The sequence below is a fragment of the Perissodus microlepis genome, chromosome 3 (genome assembly GCF_051167445.1).
Source record: "Perissodus microlepis isolate ML-2025 ecotype Zambia chromosome 3, ASM5116744v1, whole genome shotgun sequence".
Lineage (NCBI taxonomy): Eukaryota > Metazoa > Chordata > Actinopteri > Cichliformes > Cichlidae > Perissodus > Perissodus microlepis.
In genome coordinates this window covers 27071541-27092565 of record NC_140463.1, presented here as the reverse complement: position 1 = coordinate 27092565, position 21025 = coordinate 27071541, and the positions used below count along the sequence as shown (strand labels likewise).

The 21025-nt window shown below is 39.8% G+C and overlaps 2 protein-coding genes across 2 annotated transcripts; both read right to left on the bottom strand.

Annotated features, from left to right (window-relative positions):
* Positions 1–471: 471 nt before the first annotated feature.
* Positions 472–8810, bottom strand: LOC146390786 (kelch-like protein 33). The gene is made up of 4 exons (XM_084923798.1): positions 3633–8810; positions 2218–3154; positions 1962–2129; positions 472–1828 (listed from the first exon to the last, which is right to left on the bottom strand). Exons 1-4 carry the CDS (start codon positions 4714–4716, stop codon positions 1306–1308), a joined length of 2712 nt encoding a protein of 903 aa, XP_084779924.1. The 5' UTR covers positions 4717–8810; the 3' UTR covers positions 472–1305.
* A 104-nt stretch (positions 8811–8914) lies between these two features.
* LOC146390785 (uncharacterized) lies at positions 8915–17842 on the bottom strand. The gene is made up of 7 exons (XM_084923809.1): positions 17579–17842; positions 15719–15823; positions 15145–15234; positions 14814–14888; positions 11776–11846; positions 11526–11697; positions 8915–10368 (listed from the first exon to the last, which is right to left on the bottom strand). The coding sequence occupies exons 2-7, from the start codon at positions 15785–15787 to the stop codon at positions 10159–10161; spliced, it is 687 nt and encodes a 228-aa protein (XP_084779935.1). The 5' UTR covers positions 15788–15823; positions 17579–17842; the 3' UTR covers positions 8915–10158.
* Positions 17843–21025: the final 3183 nt, after the last annotated feature.

Sequence of the window (21025 nt, the reverse complement as noted above, 5' to 3'; positions counted from 1 at the left end):
CACAGTCTGGGGTTTGAAATCCACAACTCAGCTGCTTCACAACATGAATGTGGCGACCAATTGAACAGATTTTTTCATTGGATAAACACATTCAATGCTGGACCCATTTATCGCTTTCCGAATGCTATATTTAGCATAATACAGTACTTTTCTTTTCTACTCCCCTGGAGCATTTAAAGCACTTTATGCAACATGCCACATTCACCCAAGCACTGCTTTTTATATTTGGCATGATCAAACCACCAACCTTCCAATTAGCAGATGACCCTGCATGATGCTCTACAGCCTGAGCTACAGCCAGGGTGGCTGGACAGAAAGAAAACAATATATTTCCTTTATTCTGTTGCAGGAATCTTCACAGCACCAGTGAATGGTCTCTGCTCAGTTGCAGTACTTCCGACTACTCTACTACTCTCACACTCACACAGCAGGTGCTATTCTTGTGAAGAATAATGTCAGTCAAATTTCAACATATGACAGCCCTTCAGCAGACGGCACTGGCAGCAGCAGCAATGCAGTATCTCTGCTGGTTGCTGTTGATTGGGTGCATGTAGAATTGTGGGGTCAATACAGCGGTGTATAATAACCTAAACAGCCACAAAACCTGTTTTTTGTTTGTTTGTTTTACTCTTTCATGGTTTATGCATTGTCTTAAAATGTTAAAGCAGCATTAGTCATCAAATCTCTTTATCTCTGTGTAAACTTCTAATGATCTGAGCTAATATTACCTCAGCACTTACCTGAATATGTGCACTTATATTATTAAAGGACTCAGTTCATTGTTGTTTATTTTCAAGTAGAATTTAATGCAAATATAAATTGAGAAACTTCTTCAGAATAATAAATGCAAAACAACCTTTTTGTGTACAGTTTTTACAGTGACAGCTGTTTTCACCAGCATCCCACCACAAAGTTTGGTAAAGACAAGAGGGGAGGCAGAGAGCTCCCCCATGTGATCGTACCTTGCTATTGCATTCTGCTGTGGAACTCACACACAGTTCAGTTTAATTCATATCAAATTTAAACCTTGTGTTATATAACCAAAGAAAATCGGATGCCAAAGTGAACACTAAAAATCTGACACACACACACACACACTATATGAAAATAAGAAAATTCAGATAGATATTTTGACAAAAACTTTCAGAAAACTGAAAAACATATTGTTTAATTTAAATTATTAACAGTTCCAGTTCATTTCCTTTACGCTGTTCAGCTCAAAGTATCTCTCCTTAATTCATATACTTTATAATGATATATTCTCCTCTTGTGATTATAAATAACAATGAGATTTATTACCATGTCTTATAGTCGCAAATGCATTGGCAAACACAGCAGAGATGCACGGATATCATTGTTTGGCCCGGGCATGTTTCCCATGTTCTCCCATTTCTGTGTGGCAGGATCATAGCGGTGCACCACCTTAGTGTCCGTGTAGTCCTCCTGACTGTATCCACCCAGCACATAAAACCTTCCCTCCAAAACGGCACTCCCTGCTCCAACATGCGGCACTTGCAGAGATGCAAAGGCAGTCCAGCAGTTAGCCACTGGACTGTACACTTCACAAGATAGTTGATCAACAATAGTCATGCTATCATCAGTGGTTACTCCACCTGCCACGTAAAGATATTCACCCAAGATCGCCATACAGTGATGAGCTCGAGGTGAAGCCATGTTTGCCAGGTAGGTGCTTCCTGTTTCTGGATGGTACAGAAAGAGGGATGCAACACAAAGGTAATCATTATTTTCCCCTCCTGTTATGAAGATCTGTCCTTGGGTAACTTTTGCTACATGCCCGCTCAGAGGCAGATCCAAGGGTGAGGTGAAGCTGAAAAAGAAAAGATGAGTGATTTGTGACAGAAAGCTACAATATTTTGAAAAGTTTTGAATCATTTTAAACAGCTTATTTAGGAGAAATGTAATGACATGGTAATGAACAATGAATGCTCTGCCCAACCTACTTCCAAGAATTTGTAGATGGGCAGTATCTTTCAACACTATCTATAGGATCGGTTTCACTGTGTCCGCCGATGGCATATATCTTTTCATTAAGTACAACCACTGAAAATGAGCATCTTTTTTCTTGCATTTCAGCCAGAAACTCCCAGCTGTTTTCACAAGGGTCATACCTACAGGTGGTGAAATTATGCACATATAAGAAACAGTTAAGTATATGTTATTATTGCTTTTGGAGGGTTGACAATGAACCGCTCTTACCTGTAAACATTATTCAGGGTGTCACCAATGCCATAATACTTCTTGCCTCCAAACACATACAATCGTCCTTTTAGGACAGCCACCTCATGCCCGAATCTTGCTGGCTCAGGCATCTCTCCCAGCTTTCTCCACTCCAATGCCTTTTTTACCCCTATGTGATTCCTGAGGGAATTCCCAAACCAAAGTTCTCTGCTGATGCTGCGGCTGCTCAGGTCTTCCGAAATCTGGTCACCTCCAATCAGAACGAGACTCTCTTTTGGCATATAGATGCGGAACTGATGCTGTGCACTCTCACTGGAGCAGAAATCTTCAAAGATTTCCTCATACAGCTCTGCCATGTTGGGATTAGACCACATGGTCTGGGATCGCACTTCCTTGAATTCCTTGAATGTCATCAAGGGAAACTGGACAGTTTTCATAAGTTCATGAGCTAGTCTGAGCCTTATCCTGGGCTTTGCTTGGATCCAAGCTGCCACGGCTTTGAATATAACAAGTTCAGATGGAACATAAAGTGAGTTACTGTTTAGGTACATCAAGAGCTTTTTAGCTGACAGGTCCGTAAACTTTGAGGTGCATGCCACCATCTGGAAATGCCGGAGGACAAAATCATCAGCAAATTCAAGAAGCTGTGGCATTTCATAGGCCTCAGCAAAAGATACCACATCCAGACAAGTTTGAGGATTAATTTCTTGACACAGGAAATTGTAGCACAAGGAAAGTGCAGGTTGGTACTGAAGCTGGAGAGCAGTGCTGGTGATCTCAAAGATGCACTGCCAGCTCATAGGTAGAGCACCACTGTAAGAGCAGCCAATTAGAACTTCTAGTTCTGATGCCAAAAGGAAGGGAAGGGTCACAAAAGGCTGACGGGACTCCTTCATCCCTGAGGTGAACATGCCACGGAAGTAATCACTGCTTACAGCCAAGATAACTCTGTGGACTAGACGAAAGACATCAATGAGTAAATATCGCCATCCACTCCAAGATATCCAGGTCACATGCTTGTTTTATAATGTACTTCATTAAAGATGAAGCCTATAAAGGCCCAACGTATCTTTACTACACACTTTGTGCAGAATGTAAATCCAGATTTATTTGATGGTTAAATGTTCCACAATATGGAAATCTGGACCACCCAGTAGTCGCCTTGCAAAAAAAACAGAAATATGAACAACCTGAAAACTTATTTGGAAGAACTACAGATGCATCTTAAGAAAATGTATATTTGATGGTAAAATTCTCAATACACATTTATCTAATATTGAATATAGTCACTTTTGCAATGAAGAAAGTGATGTTAAATTTGATTGAGGACCTACTTGTGGATGAAAGAAAATGTATCACAACACAGAAATTTACTTGAGCAAATAGGTAAACTTTAAAGTGGTCATCCAGACAGCATTAAATGGTCTACTCACCATGAAGCAATCCACCACAAGCTTCCAGAGTCACATCACATCCCACTCTGTCCATCCACAGCTGTTGGATGGACTGAAGGCTGATCGTCATTTGTTGTACAGTAGAAATACTTTCCCTTTGCTTATCCTCTTCAGTTTTTGTGGACTTCGCTTCTTCCTCAGTGCAGAGATCGAGAACCCTTGGTGCACCCAGTGTTTGAGCAGCAGCCTTTATCTTGTCCAGATTATCCTTGTTTAAGAATGGTATTTGTCCAGTGTAGGCAAACTCCACAATCGCCTCTAACCCAACATGCTCTACCTCAGGGCCAAGAGAGATTGACCACGGGTGAACTCCAACACACGTGTCATCGTCTTTTCTTTCATCAGCTCTTTTGTTTTCTGCTTTGCTTCTTTTTAGATTATCACAGGTAAGTGAACTGACAGCAGCCAGCACTGGGGAGTGCACACAGAAACGCGTCCCATCCTCTGTCCTCAAAGTAAGGTCGGTGAGAATGGATGAACTCCTGAATTCATTCAAGGTGAGAAAAACATGTATGGGGTAATCATCTTTGAAATATGTCTTTATGTCATCTTCATCACTAAAATCCCCATCTTCATCCACTGAAGGTTCTGTTTCCTTATCATCTGTAGAAGCTTCCTCTTCTTCTTCACGATCTTCTTTAGTGACCCAAGATTCTGTGACAGTTTCTTCTTCATCTGTCAATATTTCACCGTTGAATTCTCCATTCCACTCCAGAGTAGTCTGAGTTTCAGAGATATCTTCATTTCTGTGTCTGTTAAAATATTTATCCTCAGAAACTGTGAAATCAGAACCTTCTGTTTCTGAACCACTTTCTCCTTTGTCCTCTTCAGTTTCCTCTGCATCCCTCACCTCCGGTTTTGCCTGCACTTCTTCTTCATCTTGATTTCCTCCTGCTTCATTTTCTTCCTCATTCACATCTTCTTCCTTGCTGTCAGCGTCCTCACCATTCTCTTCCACCCCTTCTTCTTCTTCTTCTTCTTCTTCTTCTGCTTCTTTATTACACACCTCTGCTTTAACCCAGCATCTTATCCTGTCCCACAGTCGTCTCCTTCTCTTCTCCATCACTCTCTTCCATACATCCTACTGCTTCTCAAGGCAGGAATTAGCAACTGCCAGAGTGTCCAGTAGACCTATAATCTTCACAGCTACTTTAATCTTTCAGATTTGCACCTCAGGAATCAAAGAGACTGCAGATCACTTACTTCTTGAGCTGGACTTTGCACTGTGAAACAGCTCAGACCTTACCTCATCTGCAGACAAGAGCTGTGTTGTCTATTTGTTCGTCTCCTGCCTCTCTCTCCCCTCTTGCATGTGAATGTTGAGTGGCGTGAGAGTGCATGATTCCTCATATAACCAAATAAGCTGCTGTATACAGTGTAATATATCACTAGGTAGTGGAAATTCTAGACATCATGAGGCTTCAGGCAGACACCCAACAAAAGTCTGAAAATGGCACAGTTATGTTTTTATTTACCATATTGTCAAATATTGTCACATTTTTTTCCCATTATGTCCTCATTTTATTACTTCGTTTACTGTAATGCACTGATATATCTGCAAAGGATGTGCAGTTTATTGTTGTGGTCTTAAATGAAGGACTTTGCAGTCTATTAGTGTAGGGATTGTGTTCAACAGTTCTAAAATGCAAACTGGAAGAAGCAAAAGCAAGTAATAAACAAGGCAATGACTTGGAGGCAGCTGAATCTCTGCCCATCTGAGTCTATCAACCTCGACATCTCGGGAAGCTTTGGCAGGCTTATTCATTCTGAGGCATATGACTTGGGGATAAATTTTAAATGCCTAGAGGGTCATCAGTGGGATCACATTGCTCCTCCACATCCAAGTACAGAGGAATGTGGGTCAAGGCGCAAGAGGGAGGAGGAGGCCAAGAGGGCAAAAAAACAAACAACACCTGTTGACTTGAAGGCTTTTGTGCTAACAGAGAAAGCAAACAGCTGGGTCACAGTGTGTAACCTTGACTTGGAAAATAGCATTCATACATATGCTCTCTCCTTGCATTACCACATTTTTAGAAATGTAACTGGATTGGCTTGCGCCAGCTATTTGTGAATTTGTCCCGTCACAGTGCTAGGTAGTGTTTAGTTTTGACTAACCAATGAAACCCAAGAAATCTCTAAGCTGGAAACAAGTTTCTTCAAGTCAGTTGAAAACATTTGTCAAATCAGAGACAATTAGACAGGAAGTCCCAGTTTTAGAAGATCTGTCAATATATTATCTGCTAGCATTTTATAAAGATATTTTAAAATCTTCTTTGCCTTATTACTAAATGGTCTTCAGACTTAAGCAGGTTCTAAACGTCTAGTTTTAATTTAGTGGAGCATAAATCTAAGAAGGTATGCAAACCTAATGACAAGTACCTTTTTATTTCCTTTTTTTAATCAGGCTGACACTGAAGAGAATACAGTGTTAAGGTTTGGGATGTAGTGGGGTATATTTTGTTTTAGGACTGATTGTATTCATGCCATTCATACAAAAGTTTAGAACCACACCTCTTTGTCTTTCATTTCAGATATTTTCAGTCCCATTGCCAAAGGTGTGCAAAATCAGGCCCCCAGTCTGTCTCTACTGCCTTTATTTATTTGTGAAAGAATGGGGCATTCTAAAGAGCTCCTTGAACTCCAATATGAAACTGTGATAGGATGCTGCTGATGCAGGAAGACAGTTTATGAAATTTCTGGCCTACTAAATATTCCACCATCAGCTTTAAGTGGATTATTGCAAAGTGTTTGGGCTCCACAGCAACTCATCCACAAGTTTAGTGTGCAAAGTCACAAACACATGGCTGACTCAGTCACTGCAGACCTCCAAACCTCCTCTGGCATTAACATCAGCATAAAAACTGTCCACGGAGAACTTCATGGCATGGGTTTCCACAACCAAGAAGCTCCTGTAGGTGTAATGTATAAGTCCATAAAGTGTACCATTTTAATCTGATGAGGAAACTGCAGCAAAAACGACTAGGTGCATTTATTCTCATTTGAAAAAACATTTTGATCTGATCTTTGTCTGTACAGCGGTGTTGATCTCATTCATGCTAGCTGCTGTTTTTGTCTCTGTTTTGTTTAAATGTGTTTAAGCTCAATATCACTGGTTGAAGATCTTTTATCTTTAAAATCAAAACCCTGCTTCATACATCCTCTAAGATCAATGGACGTTTTGTTCACACTGTGGGTTCCTAATAAAAATCTACTGACATGCTTTGAAGTTTCGGGACTGTGAGTAGGTGTGTTGGAAATGAAACTGGTGGGCAACAGATCGCTTAAAAAAAAACACTCCTACCTGAGGACACGGTGACTTTGCCTTCACATGTGAGGCATCACACGAACACATGCCTACTGTGCATTCACACGCAGAAGGATTTAAACAAGCAGGCAAGTGATTAAGGCCCCTTTTCAACTGCACTCAAAAGAGCACTTGAGTGCTTAAACATTTCTTCACACTGAATGTGTGTTTGTAAGCATTCAGCTGTCTGTAAGATGTTTTTTTAATGCTTTAATACACCCTAAAAACGTCTCCATTCAGGAACAAGCTGTACAGATATTTGCCATTGTATATACATTCACGGCACATACGGATACACTTCTGTATCTACATTATTACCTACAGTTTAGCTTTGGGCAGCTGCTCACAATCTTACTTATGAAAAGTCTGTTTCCTCTGCAGCAGTTCTGATTGTTACCATGGCAATGCAAGCAGTGAGAGGAGGAGGAGGAGTGAAGAGCACTAACCTCGTTATTGGACCCTCCTCCCCCCTTCAGGCCCTTTTGTCAAGAGCAGCTACACTGCTGGGACATGAGGGTTGCATTCTTCTTTTTCGGCTCAACGGAGTGAGAGGCACAAGTAGTTCAAGCACCGAGCACTGTCATCTTTTGTCAGAGTACCTATTCTGTAACTCTGCATGGTCTAAAAAAAAAAATCAGAAACAATAACTCAACATTTTGCAAAAATGTCATGTGACTGACCTGCAACTTGTACAGCTCTCTCTCTCATTTAGTGTCACCTGGGATGAGCTCCAGGATCACCATGGATGGGTGGGAAAATATACATATTTGCATTGATAAGATCCTGCAAGATAAGATCAATGCAAGTGTAATCTAGATCACAGAGTGGGACAGAAATGAGTGAAGTGAAATATATATAAAAAAAAAAAAAGTTTAAGTCATAGCGGCTGACCTAAAGTGTTGCAGAGGCCTTTGGAGGTTTACAGATAATCCTATGTGTAACCACCTAAAACTGAATTTTGGACATGAAAATGCAGAAAGTGTAGGCAAAATTGTTGGTACCAGAAGATCAGTGTAGTCAGTTTGTAGTCAGAGTTTTACTCAACAATCCTGTTTAAACCAGCTTTGGTTCCTTGTTGGTTTACTTTAAGTGGGGAAGTATGGCATTCATCAAAATGCAGTTTCCAAACCATTTGCTATAGTCTAAAAATGGAAATGTAAGGCAGTCTCGAAAAGGGAAATTTTAGACTATTATTGACTTATTTTATTAACTTAACTGCAATGATAAGCAATGGCAGGCACAACGTCCAGAACTGGAAAACCCTTATCTACTATCTGGATATCCTGACTACACCGGACACAGTAAAAAAAAAAACCGCTGATGTTCCCAGAGGCTAAGGACCCCATTATACCCACCATGTCCTGCCTGGCAAACAGAACTGTACCACTGATATCGACTTTATCAATGTTGTCATTAGCTGCCGTTTTCGCTAACTCGTGCGCCTCTTGATTTTTGTAACCTGGTGTGTTATTCTACTTCCTGCCACCAGGAAGTAGACCATAAAGACAGCATGATATGATGTCCCTGTGTTCGTGTTGTTGTTGGTCCAGGTTCAACACTGCAAGTGACCAGTGACATAGCTGTGATGTCATAGTTTTGCAATGTGGAAACACCATCACAACACACACCAAACCCTAACCCTGACTGCCATCCTATTTTTTCTTGAGAGTCCATCGGCAGGTTTTTTCCACGATGCAAAACTATGACATCATAACAATGCGACTGGTCACTTGCCATGTTGAACCTGGACCAGCATTTACTACAATAATCCAAAAACAATGCCCAATACGGGGATATGAGATACAATTGTGTTGATTTTTACTATTTTACATTTGAAGATGTATGAGTGCTAAATGGTAGTAGCTATAACGAAGACATAAGTCAGCAGTTTAGCCTCATTTCTGCAACCTGCTTGGTTTTAAAGTGGTAGTGGAGAAAAAACGAAAGAAAGAAAGGCTTTTGTTGTCAAAATACAATCTAGTTTTATTGAATTTCTGGGCCCCATGAAACAGAGATAAACACATATAGAAATAAAATGTAAGACTACAACATGACAACAAACTAGGAGAGAAAAATCTCTAAAACTAACCAGTTAACACAGTGCAACCTGATATTAACCTAAAATGATCATTTTTCTACAGGCAAGCAAGCATCAGTAGTGTGACGTGGGGAAGAAAAAAAACAACCCTAACTTCAAAACACATACAAAACAACATAAAATGAAATGTACAGTACAAACATAGCCAAAAGATGGCGTTTTCTAGATATTCCAGCTTGAAATAAACAGCATGACTGATTGTCAAGCTTAATCCTCTTAAATCATAATTTACATAAGCATTCTTAAATATGACTGTAAGACTGTGAAATAGTGTCCAAACTCCTGTAACACACTGCCACCAAAGCTCGTTTTATTTTGAGGTCTGCGGCGCGTAAATTAATACATGTAATTTATTCGTTATAACAGATGTGCTGTAGATCATACACGATGGGAGCTGTATCAGATCTCTCCTGGTAATGCTTTTTAAATTGGGTCACGCTCTACTTTGAAACCATCGAGTCCCTGCATTCACAAACTGTACTCCTCAGAGGAAGAAAAGGGGACGGGGGGCCACGAAGGTGTCGACAGTGCCAAGGACATAGGAGACGTACTCGAACAGCAGTTAAGATGCCGCAGTAGAAACAGAGGGATTGCATAGTTCGGCAGCATTGTCTTTCGCAGGTTTTCCTACTGAGCCTCCTAGTTTCCTTTTTAAAAGTACCTGCAAAGCCATAAAACCTTGCCCCCCCCCCTCCGTGTCACTCCAGTGGCTTGTTAGAATAAGGAGCGAGATGAGAGGTCTATTTTTACAAGCGAGGGGGTGAGGAAAAGTGAGACGGAAGGTGAGATTTTATGAGACAGAGGCAGGAGCTGAGTTTGTGTTGTGTTCACTGTGAGCACATTCTCGATCAAAATGCGCCGCGTTATGAAAGTTTCTCAGTGCCTTTTTGGTTTCGAGGGACGACCTTCGCTTAAAGTCAAGATATTTAAAGAAAGGAGGAAAAGAAACATTGAACACAAATTCAGTATTGCTAATCTATTATTATCTTCAAGTCTTTCTACTCGTTTATAAAGAAATTACGCTATCCCCTACATTATATGAGTCAGTAGAACTTTCTGTAATTTCTGGAATGAAACTAATATCCTGAAGCAGGCATGGAGGGTCAAGCACTGGCCCACGGACGGAGGAAAGACACGATAAAAACAATGAGAGAAACAGAGAGAGGTAATGACAGGAGGAGGATAAGAGGAAGAGAGAAGGACGACGGCCACAGAGACGTCAGTTTGGAGCCTCGGGTCACCTCATCAGGACTCTTCTGCTTCTCCACGTTTGGCCTGCAAATGATCAGTGGCCTGACCTGTGATATGCTCTCCTGAAAGGCAGATGCAGGAGAGAACTGAGATAGACCTCAATTTCTCTGTTTGTACTTCATTTTTAGACCCTGAATGAGCAGACTAACTAATTAAAGCAACAGGGAAGTAATAGTATGAACCTGGAAAATTCTGTGCATTCAGTGAGTCAGATTTGGATAATGACACTTTTCAGGGGGCAATTTTCTTTCTCTGTACACCACATAGTGGATTTAAAATCAAACAATCAATATTCAAGACTTTCAACTTTAATTCAAGGGGTTTAACAAAAGTACTGTATTAACTGCTTTACCATTTCTATAAAGATTAAGCCATATTCAAAGGCTCAAATATAATTGGACAACTGACTGACAAGCAGCTCGTTGTTTCATGACAAATAAAGCAGACATAATATCTGAATTTTTGTGAATTTCAAATATGAATGAATGAATGATACCAATAGCAAAAGGCCTGAAGGACCACAGAAGATGACTAAAAGTGCAAGATGGCAGGATTATTTCAATGGTTAAGAGAAAAAACATCACAACATCTAAACAAGTTGAGAACACTCTCAAGCAGGAAGGTGTATCATTGGGTCTCCAATCAAAAGATGCTTTTGTTAATGGAAACAGACGTTTACAATGAGGTGCAAACCACTGGTTACAGGCTCAAGCCTCGGAAAACATGTGAAAGAGCCAAGTGTACATTTGTTTGGACAGACAAAATCAAGACTGACTTTTATCACAATGATGGACGAGAAGGGGAAAAGTTAGTATGTCAAGCAAGGTGGAGGCAGTGTTATGACATGGATACACTGTCCATGTCGTGTTTATTGATGATGTGACTGCTGATAGAAGAGGACAACGAATTCTGAAGTGCAGAGGGGGTTACCCTCTCTGCTCAGATTCAACCGAATGCTGCAAGCTTGATTGGACAGTGCTTCAAAGTTCAAATGGATAATGATACAAAGCAGACTGCAAAAGTTTTTCATGGCAAAGAAATAGAATTTTCTACAGTGACCTGATGTCAACGGAGTGAAACACTCTTTTGGAGTATTCAACTAAATGCATAAAATTAATACAAATTTGAATAAAAACCTCTTGAATTAAAGCTGAAGGCCTGCACCACAATCACATCTTGATTGCTTGATTTTGATTTTTTTTTATTTATTTATTCTTACCTCGAGTATGGTTCTGCTGTGTGCTCTGTCAGGACTAAGCCTCAGATTCCATCGATGGGATCTATGGCTTCGCCCGCCATCATCCTCGCTCTCCGTGGTGTCTTGTCGCGCTACTCGAGGACGTTTCCGTCTCCGTGAGCTGATTCGCTGGAGAGAACCAGGCTCCTGGAGTCTGAACAAATTGAGTCAAAGGCACAAGGTCAGATACAGTAAGCGCAGCACACTGTGTGAATATGAACGCGTCGGTGACCTGCAGTCTGTATCCTCTATATCCGCATCTGCGTCACTCTCCCCCTGAGGGTCAGATAACACACACTCCTCCTGCAATGGAGCGAAAAAGACAAGAAAAAATATATAATAACCAACAGAAACACAGCGGAATGTGTTAAGCTGGGATAAAATATGACAAATACAAAAGTGTTTTCAAATTTTTGAGTTTTTAAAAAGAAAGAAACACATAAATCCCAGTGACTCATCACAGACCAACACAGTTTGTGAAACCAAATACCACTTGATGATGGCATTTGTCTGTGTGAGTGTGCTAATGCGTCACTTTTTATATTACCACCATTGTTATTAAGCATGAATCAGCTCACACCTCTATCCATAACGTAATGAAGTCAGAGAGTATTTATATCCCAACAGTACCAGTCTTTTTACCTCTTTCTGTCACACACACACACAGATAGATAGATAGATAGATAGATAGATAGATAGATAGATAGATAGATAGATAGATAGATAGATAGATAGATAGATAGATAGATAGATAGATAGATAGATAGATAGACAGACAGACAGACAGATAGATAGATAGATAGATAGATAGATAGATAGATAGATAGATAGATAGATAGATAGATAGATAGATAGATTATAAACTATATATACAGACTATAAACTATACTGAATAACAGGGATAACTCAAAAATTATTGATTTGTCTAAAAGTTCCTATTCCAGAACACAAAATATATCACTGAATACTAGACTGTATATTATAGTAACAAGAACTACTGCCACGCCGTACTGAAAATATAAGTTTAGCATTTAAAAAAAAACAATGAGCTATTAACATAATGTGCTGTGTGTTTTTATCTCTGGCCAAAAAATGCAGTTCCTGTAATGGCCACTTGAGGCTGAATCCAAAAGCAAGTCACCACAGCACCCTATGTTAAAATGGCTATTTTTGCAACACAACTATAAATTGTTACAGCCTGCTACCAAAAAAAAATATCTCCCTTTTCAAGACTGCCTTACATTTCCATTTTTTAATATAACTCATGGGTTTAAATTATAGCAAGGCTTACAGTTTCCATTGACTGAGGGTGTGGCCTCAAATAAGCAGGTGGGTGCAGACACAACTATAGCAGCTAGCTGCATGACAGGGATATAGCAAGGATTTTCGTACAACACAGTACTGCGATATTTTGTGATTTTTTTTAAGAATACCAAATATTGATAACTTTTTTAAATATAAACAGCATAGACAAACTAACGTTTTTAGCATTAAAAAAAATCATTTTCGTGGGACTGCATGGCGTCAACGCAGTTAGCTTGTTCACTCATTAGCACCATGCAGCCCCACACACAAGGTGATCCACGATAACTCCCTAACAGAGATTTGCAGCGTTAATGTGGTTATGGTGTTAATGTAATTTTAACGAGATTAACGCTGACAGCACAGCATGTTAGAACAGCTACACTCTGCTAAACAAGCTACCTAGTTCAGGCTAGTTTTAAGTTCAGGCTACAGTAAACAGATAAAGGCATTTTATTAAATGATTTCATTATATTTGACTTGTTTGGTAAAGTGCTCATGTTTCCCCTTATCTTGGATATTGTTTCATGTAAGGGTAGCTAGCATTACCACCATCAATTCAGGAAAACTGTATCACAAATCAAATCACCCACCTCACTGATTAAAATATTTGCGGTGCTTATTTCCATTTTGATACGTATTAGCCAATTATACAGAGTTGTGCAAAAGTCTGGAGTCCCTCCTAATTTTAATTTTTTGCTTTAAAGAGCCAGAATTTTTATTTTATTTTTTAAAGTGGTCTTGGGAAACAGTACTCCAGCCTTTCTGGAGCTCTTCCAGTTTTTCTTTGGTACACAGGCTGCTTTTTCCCCTCTTTCTGTCAGCCACTGGGGCTGACACTTTGGTATTCGCAGCCTGTCACAAAACACAAAACTTATACTCATTTGTGAAATCTGTGCAAGATGCCAGAGGAAATAAACTATTTGTGCACCAAAGAGGGTATTCCCAAAGAGCTATTACCCAAAAACCTGGCATAACACTGGATGTCCTTTAAAAAAATCTGTGGAAGCTAGACAAGTAGAGGACAGAAGAACAACAGGTCCGCTGGAGTGAGGAATCCAATTTTTGTTTGTTTGTTTGTTTGTTTGTTTTTGAGGAAGTCAGGAGAGAGGAACATAAGTGAGCGTGTATGAAGCACAGTGGGGGCTCCATCATGGCTTGGTGTTGCATTTCAGCCAGTGGTGTTGGAGATTTTGATCTAGGACAAAGAAGAACTTTGAATGTCCTTCAAGAAGCCTGGAGAACTATTCAAAAATTAATTAAAGAAAGATTGTCTAAGAGATTTCAAGCTGCGTTGAAAAATAAAGGTCGTACCAAATATTGACTTTCAAGCTCTGTTTTTGATTTATATGCTGTATTTACCTGCAAGTTTGTGCATATTAAGATAAGATAATATAAGATAAGATAAGATAAGATAAGATAAGATAAGACAAGATAAGATAAGATAGAAATAGATAATTCTATTCTAATAGAATAGAATAAAATAAAATACTATATACAGTAGAATAAAATATACAATAGGATAAAAATAGAACACAAATTCTATATACAACTGAGTAAAAATACAACCTTGTCAGAAAAGTTTCAGTATTTGCCTCAAAATATGACAAAATATAGAGATGTCAGGGCTGGCTCAAGACTTTTGCACAGTACTGTATATCAGTTAGCAATAAATGGTCCAACCCTAGTTTTAAGATACTGAAAATCCTTTTTGAAAATGTCTATCAGTGGCATGAGCATCAATCATCTGGCCTAAGTGAACCCTGGTATTACTCATGTACTGCTCACATGCTGGAATCTTAAAAGCCTATAAAAATGCCAGCTGCCTGCCAGGAAATCAACACAAATATCAAAAAGTCTTATAACGTGTTACATATCTGGACTCCACACACAGCGCTCTGCAACAGCATTAAGTAGCTGCACACAGAGCACTGTCATAAAGACACACACACATATGCTGCACATTACCTCTGTGCCGTATCCCTCAGAGTACCTGGTTACCATCACTTTGTTTTTTCCACAGCGTTCACACAGCTGCGTGTCCTGAGAACAGAAAGCAGGAAGAGAGACAGACCTACTGATTAGATTCACACCTTGAAAAAAAAACACAACGAAAAGCTAACACGTGATTCGTCGATATCTGTGAACAGGTACTTTAAAATAAAACAGGGCAGCGACAAAGATGCAGAGAGGTCGTCGGGCAGCATTTAGAGCCTGATTACAGATGAAGAAACACTCTCAGATCAGAGCGGGTTGAGCGACGGCCACAGACACTTAAGTGGAAAGCCTGAGCACTCACCGGCGTAGGCGTGTGTGCTTCTGAATAAAGTGTACAGGGACCGGCCTCGCACAGACACGCTACATCTACCTCTCTGCAACTCACCCCCATCTAAGACAGAGAGACAAAGACAGGGAGGATAAACAACTGTGATCTGTTGACTTGATGAAGCTTCTGGTCCCTTTTATCCTTAGACAGCAGCATAATGACAGAGATAAAGGAAAGGAGTAAGAAGCTTGTACAAACTTACATAAGGTACAGCAATATCACTGTCACATGACCTGGGATGAGCCTGGCTGTTGGATATCATTGGCAAAAGTTTTCATATCTCTGTCAACGGCTCAGAGAAGAGATTTCTGGCTTTTGACATTATCTGCCTACTCACTTAAAAATGCTTGACTGCCAAGTGCTGAACACTAGAGTTATTAAAAGGGAAAAAAATAACACAATTAAGTCAAAAAGTTGAGCTATTACGTGTTCAGCAACTGGATCTGTGGCTTCCTTCGGTTACCTTTTGTGTCAACTGCAGCCTACTTTAGAGCCACATGCAGATCTAAGAGGTACGCCGGTAGCAGGTATAAATAAACAGCCTCACCTCACAGTCATTGTCGGACGTCTCTCCGAAGGTAAAGAGGCCGTGGGAGTTGGATTCCCTCCGCAACATGACCTCTGACCTGGCTCACGCACTCACATAGATTTGCTGAGATGCACAAACAGCACACAGTCAGGTTCAAAGCTTGTCATCACTTAACCGTGAACACCTTGTACTCGGTGTCTTCTTCTGATGCTGATACTTAGCAATGTGCTGAAAACAACACAGTGACTAAAAGTAGTTACCCTATTCCTGATTTCTTAGGGTTTGTTTTTTGCATATTTGTCACGCTTACATGTTTCAGAGCATCAAACTAATTCTAATATTAGACAAAGAGAACCAGAATAAATACAAAATGCATCCGTTCCAACAAGTCGTCCTGAAGCAGCAAAGCAGCCCTGACCATCACACTACCACCACCATGTCTGACCGTTGGTATAATGTCGTTTCATGAATTGCTGTGTTAGTTTTTTGCAGATGTAACGGGACTCAAACTTTCTAAAAAGTTCAGCTTCTCTCTCATCAGTCCACAGAATATTTTCTCAGAACTCTTGGGGATCACCAAAATATTTTTTGGTAAATGTGAGACCTGCCTTTGTGTTCTTTTTGCTCTGCAGTGGTTTTCTCCTTGACCTCTCCCATGCAATCTGATTTTTACCCATTCTCTTTCTTATTGTTGAATCATGAACTCTGACCTTAACTGAAGCAGGTGATGCCTGCGGTTCTTTAATGTTGTTCTGCGGTCTTTTGTGACTTCCTGGATGAGTCGTCCGGGTGATCTTGGAGTAATTTTGGTAAGCCACTCCTGGGAAGGTTCACCAGTGTTCCACTGTTCTCAAGTCCCAAAACCTTAAAAATGGCTTTGTAACTGTTTCCAGACTGACAGATGTCAATGACTTTGTTTATCAGCTGTTTCTTTAGATCAGGACATGATGTGTTGCTTTTTGAGATCTGAGCCTGCTTCATTTTGTCAGACATCTTCTACTGAAGTTATTTCTTGATTCGGCAGGTCTGGCTGTAGCTAATGAACCTGAACATGATTTAACAAAGCGGGGCAATTAGTTTTGCACACAGGGGTTGGATAGCTTTATTTTTACTTTCATAAATAAAGATATCATTTAAAAACCTCAATTTTTTTATTTTAATCAGTTATCGCTGTGTAATGTTAAAATGTTTGATGATCTAAAAGAAGTAAGCATGACAAATAAGGGGAAAAAATCAGAAAGAGAGTGCATGCATTTTCACAGCACTGCAGATATTATAAAAGTATGAGCAACATCAGTAGCAACATTAGACATTTATATATTTTCCAGCTAAAAATACAAGCACAAATCACTTAAATGTTCTTCTGTTTTTAGCATGTATTTGTTCAATGAGGACCTGTAATTAAATGACATTTTTTCTTTAAAAAAACAGTAATAATTCAGTCATAGCTGGGTCAACTAACAGCCTGGAAAACCGTGAAGTGTTGTGCTTTGAATGAATCAGTGAGGGGATAAATGCGTTATTTGGCTACAAACTTGGTGTTACAGGGGTGTGCAAATATGACGCTGTCTTTACTACGCAAACCGCGAGCTTGTGCTATCAGAGATGTGTCATCACGGCACCTCACTGTAAAATCCGTTCAGCAGTGTCCGCACTCCCATTACGTAATAGCACAGCAATCAACGTTAGCGAGCCGGGGAACTTTTCCCATAAAGATACGGGGAAACACGCCGTCTGCGTTTAAAGCTTTTAATTTTTTTAACAAACAAGAATTCAAACATCAGCTACAATTTTCAATTAAAAAACATTGCGAAATAAACTAAATGAATTACAAGTAAAAAGCAGTAATTTGGAAAAGAACTGAGTGACCCGTCTCACCTCAAACGCATCCTGTCCAAAATCGCGGAATAAAGCCATGGACGGTGGTCGTAGTTGTGGTCGTAGTTGTGTAGTATTTAGAGGATGAGCAGCAGGACGCGGCGGTGTTTGTCATTGTGGCGCGGGGAAGCCATGAGCTCGCGCTGCTTGCGAGTGTTTGACATTGTAGCAAATCCTCCGTGTGATGTCAGCGCCAGCGATGACGGGCAGCTACGGTCCGGGAAGCGCGTGCTCACTGGGATACCTAATGTTCCCAAAACAACGCGGGAGCGCGGAGAAGCAACGGCACATAACAGGGATTTCCGTCCGGTGTTTTCAAAATAAATGCCTTTGAAGCTAACCATTGCGTGCCTTTTTTGTCCCACTCATACATTTGAAAATGATGAATCTGTGGACGGAATACTAAAAAACAGGTGTGAACGTTTCCTGAGACAAAACGTAAATCCAGTTGTTGAAAAAAATGGTTTCAAAATATTACAAAGTATAACTTGAGAACCCCCCTGAAAATGGCATTTTTGCTAAAAACTAAATTACACTTAAAATATAAATAACAAGATAGGTATTATTGGATTTTTCAAAAAATCTGATGACGCTTCACAAATATTTTTTACTATCCATAAGTCACAAATTCATGTTCGATGTCTTAAAATTTCGACTAACTCAAACCTGTGAGAATTTTTCTTCCAATGGTAAAACAAGCTTCCATACATTTTTATTGCATTTGATCACATTCAAAACTTGAAAGCCCACAATATCATCATGTATGTAGTGTATTTTTGATATTTCTAAAGAGGAGGATGGTGCCTTTTCATTGTTTCATACAACGACTATGAACAGCACATCGCTATATTAATGAACTACCAAATAAAACCAAAAACTGGATACACCTGCAATTCATACAGGGAATGAATTGCATGTTAACATCTTAATTATCATCAACAGGTATGTTGCCACAATGAATTATTAACATAAAAAAACCCTCAAAGTAACCCTAACATTTAACTAATTGACTTTTAGTACTGACTTTTTCTTCTCAAATAAAAAAACAAACAATTTGAGTAACATTACAGATAACAGTTAAAAAAAAAAATTAATAACAGTCATCTTCGTTCAGTAACAAATTTCACTTCTTTTAGTAAAATTGTATTACTCCAGAAAGTAATGAAGTAATTTAAATTCATCGCATTTCAATGTTTCTCTATTCTCAACTACATTGAAAAATATAATTTTTGATATTCTTATGAGCAAAGATTTTACCATTTGAAGGTAAAATCCAAATGGCAACTTTGTCATTTGAATATTGTGACTATTCAGAGTCACAATCTTTCCTCCAATAAAACACCCATTTCTTGTGAGTTAGTATGAGCTCATGTTATATATATCCAATAACTCAGTGCTCTTAAAACATGACCTGATTCAAATGAAGGTTTTTTATATTGCGCTTTTCTACAGTACTGGAGCACTCACTGCACTGTATACAACATGCCTCATTCACCCATCATACAAGCACTTTTTTGTATGCCTAAGTGCTTTCCATCTAACAATCATACTCCTCAATACATACTACTCAACTCAGGGTTCAGTATCTTGCCCAAGGATATTTGACATGTGGACTGAAGCAGCCAGGGATTGAACCACCAGTCTTCCAACTAGCAGATGACCTGCTCTACCTGCAGCATCATATGATAACAAGGTGATCATTTTGAAACAGGTGTTTTGATGCCAGGAAGAAGCAGAAAGGACCACGGTGGTTAAATAAAATAATAATTATAAGCTCAAGGTCTTAAATCTGGACATGTGAATATGGATGCAATTTTGTGTGTGTATGTTGATGCTTTTATCTACATGTAAACACCATTTCACACCACTGAAAACTGAGCTTTTGATAAAAACTCCTTCCAGAATTTAGATTTTTAACTCCTCCATTTACAGGTGAGCAAGGAAAGGGGCAAAAGTGTGCACTTGTGTCTCCTTTCCTGATGTCAGATGGTGCTCTGTGTTACTATTTATAGGATTTTCATTGGCGGACATCTCTACACAATGAGCTGTTGTCACATGCTACTCTGCCATGCCCTTGACAGCACATGAGGTTGTTTTCTGACATTTTCATGTGGATGGGAGATATTTAAAAAACAAACAAACAAAAAAAAACAACAGAAAAAAAAATACAGAAAAATCTTTGTTTTAAAAAATACTTGTTTGTCCGTACAGCAGTCCCTCGTTATAATGTGGTTCGCTTTTCACGGCCTCACTGTTTCACAGATTTTTTTTTGCATGCTTTTTTTTTTAAAAGTGCATTGTGTTCTGCGTCCTGATTGGCTGCACACCATTGTCAGTGTTGTGTCTCCTGTACTGTACAGAATGCTTTCAACTTGTCAAATTTACATAAATCTTCGATCTCTAGCAGTGTGGTTCTGAAGTGCTGTACTGTATGTTTTATCCCCAACAAACACAAGAATGTTGACGAAACATTTTGCATGGTCAAAGGCACCTATGGTAGCATCCAAAAGGCAGAGGACGATGCTAACCATCGCACAGACAGTTGGACATGCTAAAGGAAGGTAGAAGTTACCATATTTTTCGGACTGTAAGGCACGCCGGATTATAAGGCGCATTAAGTAAAACAAAACAGTCAGAAAAGTCAAACTTTACTCAATTAATTTTTCTTGCTTTCTCCACTTCCTGTCACAGTCTGGCTGGCAGACCGTGGGGATATGGGGAATGAATGAGGACCCAGGCGCGGTGCTCTGTGTATAAACAGTGCGTTTATTTACAGTGATGGAAAAACATGACAATAAATCCCATGCTCTCCCGACTCCCGTGACGTGTCCTCTTCCCAGTGTTAGTGCTCCTGTCTCCGCTTCTCCGTGATGAGCACCCCGCGCTCGCTGCCCTCTCGTCTCCCGCTACTCCTGGGGACATAAGAGAGAGGCAGCTGTCAGACACACAATAATGCAGGAGACTCAAACTAAGAACTGGTCGAGAGACTAACAAGAAGCCACGCAATGATCCAGCGTCGGAGAGAGCTCCACCACACTCTCAAGTAGCTCCTCCGATGAGGCCTGATCAGCTGCAGGTGTGTCAAGGTCTTCAGGTGTGGCCAATTACCTGCCAGGGCCACACACACACACACACACACACCAACATGCACATATGTCTACAAGCAGGGAGAACGAGGGACAGCAATACAAAATACATACAGTATAATATTAGTCCATAACTGCTCAGGGTCCCTGGGTCGCTCAGACCCAGGACCCTGACACTTCCATACGACTGATTCATTAATGTTGAATTCTCTCACAGCTGCTCTATTCTCATGTTCTGGACCTGAAAACAGGGTTTGATCTTTGGTTTCATTCCATAATACTGGACTTATTTTTCTACGGTTTGAACTTTGAGAGTGTTTAAATAAGAGAGAAAAGTGTGAAAATGTTTATGCCTGCCTGA

Bases quoted from the DNA above. Each gene is read 5' to 3' on its own strand.
- LOC146390786 (XM_084923798.1), bottom strand. From the start codon at position 4,716: ATGGAGAAGAGAAGGAGACGACTGTGGGACAGGATAAGATGCTGGGTT. The intron at 2,130-2,217 runs GTAAGAGCGGTT...CACCACCTGTAG, and splicing joins ACCCTGAATAATGTTTACAG to GTATGACCCTTGTGAAAACA. The intron at 1,829-1,961 runs GTAGGTTGGGCA...TTTCTTTTTCAG, and splicing joins CCATCTACAAATTCTTGGAA to CTTCACCTCACCCTTGGATC.
- LOC146390785 (XM_084923809.1), bottom strand. From the start codon at position 15,787: ATGTTGCGGAGGGAATCCAACTCCCACGGCCTCTTTACCTTCGGAGAG. The intron at 11,698-11,775 runs GTCACCGACGCG...CAATTTGTTCAG, and splicing joins ATAGAGGATACAGACTGCAG to ACTCCAGGAGCCTGGTTCTC. The intron at 10,369-11,525 runs GTAAGAATAAAT...TCTGCCTTTCAG, and splicing joins ACAGCAGAACCATACTCGAG to GAGAGCATATCACAGGTCAG.